General features: G+C 41.8%; 1 protein-coding gene across 1 annotated transcript in view; it reads right to left on the reverse strand.

The window, feature by feature from the left end:
- The window catches only part of lrp2b (low density lipoprotein receptor-related protein 2b), a gene marked incomplete at its 5' end in the record, with an annotated part of 45,591 nt that overhangs the window by 23,182 nt on the left and 14,476 nt on the right, over positions 1-7,933 (reverse strand). Inside the window, 8 exon segments of the mRNA XM_079658472.1 lie at positions 223-695; positions 826-1,017; positions 1,111-1,347; positions 2,081-2,294; positions 3,007-3,184; positions 3,712-3,821; positions 6,701-6,844; positions 7,177-7,343. Coding sequence (XP_079514598.1) covers positions 223-695; positions 826-1,017; positions 1,111-1,347; positions 2,081-2,294; positions 3,007-3,184; positions 3,712-3,821; positions 6,701-6,844; positions 7,177-7,343 — 1,715 coding nt within the window.

The raw sequence follows: 7,933 nt of genomic DNA on the forward strand, positions 1-7,933 counted from the left end.
CCATTGAAGAAAAAATCTGTTATTTACAGGAATGAGCATTGAACATTCACAACCCAAGTTATTTACATTTGAGTGTCTAATAAATGTAGCTTTGAGCCCACATGGTGCGTATCCCCATCAAATGGCACAAATTATACAAAGAATTTAGTTTTCTGATGTAAAGGTCATAAAAAAAAAAACGTCACCACGTTGGAAGAAACTGTTAAATCATTTGACTCTCACCTCTGGCTGGTCGGTATTGGCCGGGTCCTTACTGGCCTGTAGGAGCTTCCCTAGCTTTTGATCCACCCACAGCATGTAGTTTCCAAATATAGCCATCCCTGTTGGAGACGGATACCGGCTCCCGTACCGAACTATCTGTCTCTGTGTGCCGTCTGAGGCCATTCTGGAGATCATGTCAAGAACGTCATCTGTCCAGTAGAGGAAATCATTGGTGTAATCAATGGTCAGGCCTCGAGGGGACGCTAAGCTTTCTGAAGCCAACACAGTGCGGTTTGTGCCGTCCAGCGAGGCTCGCTCGATTTTGGGTGTTTGACCACCATCAGTCCAGAAGAGGTAGCGGAGTTTAGGGCTGACAGCCACGTCACGAGGCTGGTCCTGCGAAGACTTGAGGAGAATCATCCGGTACGTGGTGTTGATGGCAAGCACCTCCAGGAATGTCTCGCCTTCAAAGGCATTGGTAAAGTATAGGTTACCTGAGAAAGTTAATGGGGAGACATAAGGGCTTTTGATCTGCATGCAATAATACAGTGAATTATTAGTGTGTGGGTGATCCCAGAGCCTCAATGGTAAGATAAATACAGGAATGGTTGAGTGGCTTTGTACCTGCAATCCAGTCCACAGCGAAGCCCTGAATGCCTCCTTTTCCAATGCCAGAGTTGAGGACAGTGCTGTATCTTCCTCCGTCTGTCTTGGCCCTGAAGATGCCCCTGTATGAGGTGATGGTGCTGTTGTCACTCCAGTACACAAAGCCAGATTCAATATGGAGGTCCAACTTGCCTTTAACGGAGTAGGAAGCTGGAAAAAGAAAAACGTGCTGCTTGAATCAACTGATCATTTTTGTATTTATAGCCAGCAACAATAATGCAGGACAATATAAAGCCAACATACGTCCCCCGACAGGCACCATAGCCTCGGAGTGGTCGGAGCTGTTTATGTGGCAGCCACGGATGTACTTTGATGTGGAGACAATTGCAAAGGACTCATATTGTTCACAGCGGGAGCCGTCTGGAGAAGGGTTGAATCCTGTAGTGCAGGCACAGGTCTTCTTATTGTCTGGTGTCGGAAGACAGAGGTGGAGACAGCCCCCGTTGTTGGAGCTGCAGGCGTTGGTGGTCCCTGCTGAACCTGACGTGGAAGAAAACATTTGACTTGATAGTATGCTCAATAGTGCTAAGTAGTTATTAAGAGCATTCAAAAATGCATTAACAAAAATGGTGTGTTATGAAAGTGATTACAAATAAATGTAATGCAAGTTGTAGTTTATACCCATGCCTGTCCAAACTGTCCTCATTTTGCCAATTTTTCATATATGCCATTATTTAAGTGCCAAAATAAGAATGAATTCTTGAGTTATGGCTGTAAAAAAGGGTTTGCAAGGTCACAGTGATATTGGCTTTTAACCATCAAATAAAAATGTGTACTTCCTTGAGGCCACGTGGAAATTCCTGCTTCCACAAAATCCCTTCCTGCGATACCTCAAGAATAATATAGACATTAGGTCCCCATGACCTTGACTTTAAACCACCAAAATGTAATCAGTTCATCTTTGAGACCATTTTAATGTTTGTCCCAAATATATAGAAATTCCGTCCTCTATGAATGTGCAGCCACAGCTGTCGTCGATGCAGAGGGTGAAGGAAGGCAAAGGCCTTATGAACACAAAAGCTATCCAAAGGATGAAACACAAGTGGTGCTAAATCCGGCTCTGTGCTGTCCTTGAGGAGGACACTGAACTCCTACTCGCTCTCTCATCCGCAGTAATTAACTGTTGCATAATATAACAGTCTGACTGAAAACACTAAAAAGCTCAAGGACAGACAAGTCAGAATACAATCTAGAAACCAGTGAATCCACATACTGTCTCTGGCGTGCACTTTTAGGGCGCGCAGGCCAGACATGCCGCTCCTCATCACCACCATGTTGGCCCCGCTGTCCTTGTCCACCCTCTCGATGACCTCGTAGTCCAGGTCGGTGTAGTAGAGGTGGTTCTCGTGGATCGTCAGCCCCCATGGGTGGGACAGGCCGTTCACCACCGCCATCCGGGTGACTCCATCCATGGTACCACTCTCAATCTGGGCAAGGAGAGCAAAGAGGTGAGTGAATGTACCCCACCATGGGGTCTAGAGCCTTCAGCCGCTCTGCACCCCACCTCTGGAACTCCCTCCCACCTGACATCCAGAGTACTGACTCTCTCTAGATTTTCAAAACACATCTCTTCACACTGGCATATCCACCCTGATCACATCACACGACGTCCTCAGTTTTTCCCAGTTTTTATTGATTGTCGAGTTTCTGGACTTTGGTTTTGGTTTTGTGTTTTGTGTACGGCGACCTTAAGAGCCTTGAAAGGCGCCTTTACAAATCAAATGTATTATTATTAGTTATCAGGATCAGGATGAAGATAAGTAAGATATTAGCAAAGAGGTCACATAAGAGAACATGAAAAAAACCCATAAGCTTTGTTTGAACATAGAGAATTATTTGGGTGGAAATGACATGTATAGTGTAACATTTACAATTTCTAAGAGTACAAGTACAAAACCAGATTTAGGGTGAAATATACATAACATTTTGTTAAACTTATATTTAAAAAAAAAAACACTAAAAAGGTAAGTATACTCAGTTGAGGTTAATTAACTCACCCCAACAAAACATCTCAAAAGTGCAGTCGGCATGGAAATTGAAAGAAACGGACAACATTTTATCTGGGACTATATTATATATATATATATATATATATATATATATATATATATATATATATAACATGTGTACTGAACTTACCACCCCTGAGCCCGAAACACCCCAGTAGAGTTTCCTGGTGGAGATGTCAGCAGCGATGTATCCTATGTTGGCCAGGTTCTCTGTGTAGAGGTTCCTGGGATTCCCCCCGTCCATATCAGCACTGCCGACCTTTGGGGGAACTCCATTGTCTGACCCCTTATCTGTCCAAAACAATTTCCTGTGAAGGGAAAGTGTAAATGTGAGAATAATGTTAATCAAAGTTTTTCTATTGAGCTATGTGTGCACCTCATCTTTTCTTAAAACATTTATATATGGAGAACGTGCCTATTTAAAACTACTGTATTAAAATGTTAGAATATCAAAACGGTGTCGCCTGTTTAGTTTTGGGTGGGTTATTTATATTACAGAGGACATGACTCGGATTGAGAGGTTGTTGCTGGAGAAATAAATCCTCTTCATTTCCAATTATGTGATGGTCCTTCAAAAGAGAAGACTGCTTCGTCCTTGTCAGGCTGCTATTGTCTGCTTGTTTAATGCTGTCCAATTAATCACGTCCTGGTCTGTTGGTTCAGTCTCTCTAGTGCCAGCAAGCACGTACTTACAAATCAATAGGTAATGCTCTCGCCTTCAGAAACACACATCTTACCCTCAGATATTGACATTGGTTCCTTCCATAGTTATTTCCCCATGTCACTGAGTTGAATTAATATAGCAAATATACAATATGTTGAACAGATGCTTTACCCTCGGGCTGGATCCAGGGCTATTCCAATGGGCTCTCCTGCTCCCTCAGGTTTACCAGTGAAGGTGATGAGGGTCTTCCTGTAGTGCTGGACTCCATCCACACGGATAACCTAAGGGAGGTGGACAGTTAGGTACTGGCTCAATAATGATGTCAAAACATAAATGAGGTGTTAAAACACTCATATATGTCACCAACAAATCCACAGCAAAAACTATGAATTGTAGATTACAGAAAACAAAATAATGTATAGTAAATTAATTAATTAAACCAAAATAATCCGACTAAGAAGACATCCAAGACATATGTATTTTAAAAGGTTATATAAATTAACACTACAGCACCCCCTAGTAATCTATTACATTTTTCCCATGTGTTTTTTCCCCTTTAACATTCCAGCGTACTACATGTTTAGTCATTTGTTTTCAAGTAACTCAAACTTTTGAATTCTTAATAGGTTTTTTTGATTAATTGTTTTACTTGATTGCGTATTTATTTTGATGCTATGAACTATTTATCGTGTAAATTGGAATGATCCACATCCAGTGCTTTCTTCCTGTACGTTCCTGCCTGTGTGCATGACATAAGCTGTTCATAACCAATTGGCCCTTGCGGGATTAAAAAAGTTGTTGATTGATTGGTCTAATGCAGTGGTTCTCAAAGTGGGGGGCGCGCCCCCCCTGGGGGGCGCAGAGGCATACCAGGGGGGGCGCGGGAGACCAGGAGGAAAAATGGTAAAAATAAAAAATGTAAAAGATAAAAAAATAAAAAATCATAAATTGAAAAATTATTTAATCGAAAATAATATGATGCAGTACTATTACGTCTGGGTCTCTGTGTTTCATTAAAGCTCGGCTCTGTGTGTGTGTGGAACGAGCCATTTTGTGTGTGCGAGCGAGAGAGAGAGAGCGCACTGGTACCGGGGATCGTTGTTGTTAGCTTCTGGTGCTAGCGAGCTACGCTAACGGATATAAGGAGCTTTTTCAACAACAAAGTGGAGGAGAGTCCTCTCCTGTCAGACTGAGAGACTCAGTGAGCTAAAGCAGGGGTTCCCAACCTTTATTGTGCCAAGGACCGGCAGATACATTAAAAAAAATTCGCGGACCGGTTGTCAATTTTAGCTGATTTTAATATTTACTCACCAGCAGGTGGCAACAGAGGCTAATTGTTTTTAACAGCCTGAAGAAATACTAATATGCATCCAAAACATATTAATAACGTTTAAAACCAGGATACAATTAAAACTAAAAATTAGGACCGCTTTACAAATATTAATATAATATATAATATAATATAGCCTAATATGGCAATATCAGGCTGTTACATTGTATGTAACAAATAATAGAGCAATATGCATCCAAAACATATTAACAAAGTTTAAAACCAGGATACAATCAAAACAAATTAGGACCACTGTACACATATTGATATAACTGAAATGTCAGGGAGACCCCTAGGCTTGTTTGCCAGCCATAATAACGTCATACCGGGGCGTTCGTTCCGGTGCACTCCGACAGCATTTAGAACTACATCGAGATTAAGATTAAACTAACTTCTTTTGGGAACACCCACATACCTATGGAGTTGGCCAGATGTGTGTAAATTACTGTTCATGGTAATTTGAAAACAAATGCCATTGTTGGACACACACAAACACACCGAACATACACACACACACAGCGGAGCTGAGCAGAGCACATACACACACACACATCATGTGCCTTTGTTACCGGACATTTCCTTCATACAACGATTAATAGGGGTAATAATCAGGCCGTTCGGTGTGTGTGTGTGTGAAACGTAGCAGCCTGCAGTGGGGAACACAGTGAAGGCTGTGTGTACACGCTGGTGCTGCACTTCTCCGAGGCTGCCTCCTGATGCTGCAGCCATTTCATGAAGTGAAGGAGGTTTTACAAATAAAAAAAATAGCTCTACACCCCTGGCCGCAATGTCCTTAAAATGAAGTCCGAGTTCGAAATATATCTCAAATAATGTATGCACTGCCACTTCCCCACATAAACATAACAGTCTGCGATTAAACGGTTGTCCCCTGTGTGCTCCACTTCCTATTGGCGCACCGGTAACTTTCTCTGTGCATAAATGAACAATGATAACATATTTTTAAATATGTTATCATTGTGATCATCTAATTCTGAAAATATTACGATAAACTCACAGCCATTTCGCGGCCCGGCAGTAACACCTCCACGGCCCGGTACCGGTCCGCGGACCGGGGGTTGGGAACCCCTGAGCTAAAGGACTCTCAGTGTTTAGATAGTTCACTTTAGTCTAAGTTATCTCAGTGGGTCTCAAACGGTTTGGTCACGATTAATGTAATCAATTATTTCTGAGGCACATGTTTATATGATCATTATAGTTATATATAAGAGAATAAATGAAAAACAGGTATGAAATACTATATGGCAGTAAAACAAGAATAACGTTTAAAAGGGTGATTTGTAAAATATCCATAAAGAAAAAGTAAATCTGTTTACAGTTCTGTTTCATATGGGTGTTGAGAGATGTATCCATAGATCTCTTCATTTTGCTCTCAAAGTGCTCCAGATTGGTGCATTTAACTTCAATATTTAAAAATAAATCTTCCCGGGGGAGCTTGCCCCCGGACCCCCCTATGTGAGGTCCACACACCACCTATAAAAATAGCACTTTACCCTATGCCGTGAGCTGATTATCGAGCCTTCATTGTAGCAGTCGCGGGTACACTGTGTATTTGCGTGGGGAATGTTGCAGTAGAAAATTCCACTGTAGCGCCCGGTACATTAATGGGAAACCCTAAATGTTTGAGCACCCTCTATGAAACGTCAAGCTACCCCACAGCACCCCCAAAATAAATTTCTGGCGCCGCCACTGAGCCTGACTATTTGTGTTGGGGGGGCCCGACTTTTTTTTTTCTCCAAAGGGGGGGCCTGACAGAAAAAGTTTGAGAACCACTGGTCTAATGTCTGGTTTTATTTCACATTGTTACCTTACCTCTATGGTCTTCACAGTGGGATTGGTGTAATACATAATCCGGCCTATCCAATCAAAAGCCAGACCAGACGGCGAGCCCATGAAAGCAGCTGGAGCAAACTCAGACCTGTTGGCACCGCTGGTCTTCACTTGCCATATAGAACCCTGATATAGGAGCACAATCAAAGACCCTGCGTTAAAACAAGCATTTGAGAAACTAAAAATAATCATTAAATGTGTCAAAAAATAACCAAAAACGGGGGGAAATATCTATCTTGTCTCTAATTAACCATATATTCCATTATATCATGAAAATCATCAACTCAAGCAAGGCATTCTGCAAAGTCTAACATTTATCTTCTCATCTTAAGCAATACAAAAGACAATGAACAGTGGTCTTTAATATATTTGAATTGTAATCAAAAGCTGTCATTGCATCACAGTAAATTCATTCTATATCATAAAACATTTCTACATGGTTCAGTTTAGGAACTCACAGTGCTTTGGACCCAATAGATTAACTGCTGCTGGTCATCGAAGTCGATGTCCCGCCCCTGGCTGATGCCGGACACTGGGGCCATTGCATTGTTGGAAGGGTCAGCGGGGTCCAGGGGAATGCCAACAATCACAGAATCTCTCACCACCATCAAGAAGGGAGTGTCATCTAGAAAAGGATAACAGTATGGATTAGGAGATGAACATAATTCTCTAACACCAGACTGACCACTAGAAGCTCCACACATGGCGACCAATCAGTCCCATTCAGGAAGAGTACTTTTGGTCAGTTATCATTCTCGGTCACAGCAATACAAAACTGGAACTCACTACCCACACAAATCAAAGACAGACATATACAGTACCACCTTTACAGCTCACTTAAAAACATGGTTCACTGAGAATAACACCTGCACACACTAGTCTGTGTTGGATGTGGCGTGTGTGTTACATGTTGTGATCATGTTGCCCCTGGTTTCTGTTATGTGGTTGTGATGTGCTATATGTGACATGCATGTAGTAACGTGGGTTGTTTGCATTTTATTGTTCTCTTTTATCCTTTCCTCTGTATCTACTTGACTTTCGTCCTTTTTTTTAATAACAAATGCTGTTGATGTATTGTGATTTTAAGGGTGTCCATTATCATCAGGCCGGGGACAACAGCTGGAAATTAGCAATGGTTGCTAAAGCTGCCCCATTTACTGTTTTTTGTGACAGTTGATCAATGGGACTGTCCACGACACTATAAACAAATAGAGT

This window comes from Notothenia rossii, assembly GCF_949606895.1.
Source record: "Notothenia rossii genome assembly, chromosome: 11".
NCBI classification, from domain to species: domain Eukaryota; kingdom Metazoa; phylum Chordata; class Actinopteri; order Perciformes; family Nototheniidae; genus Notothenia; species Notothenia rossii.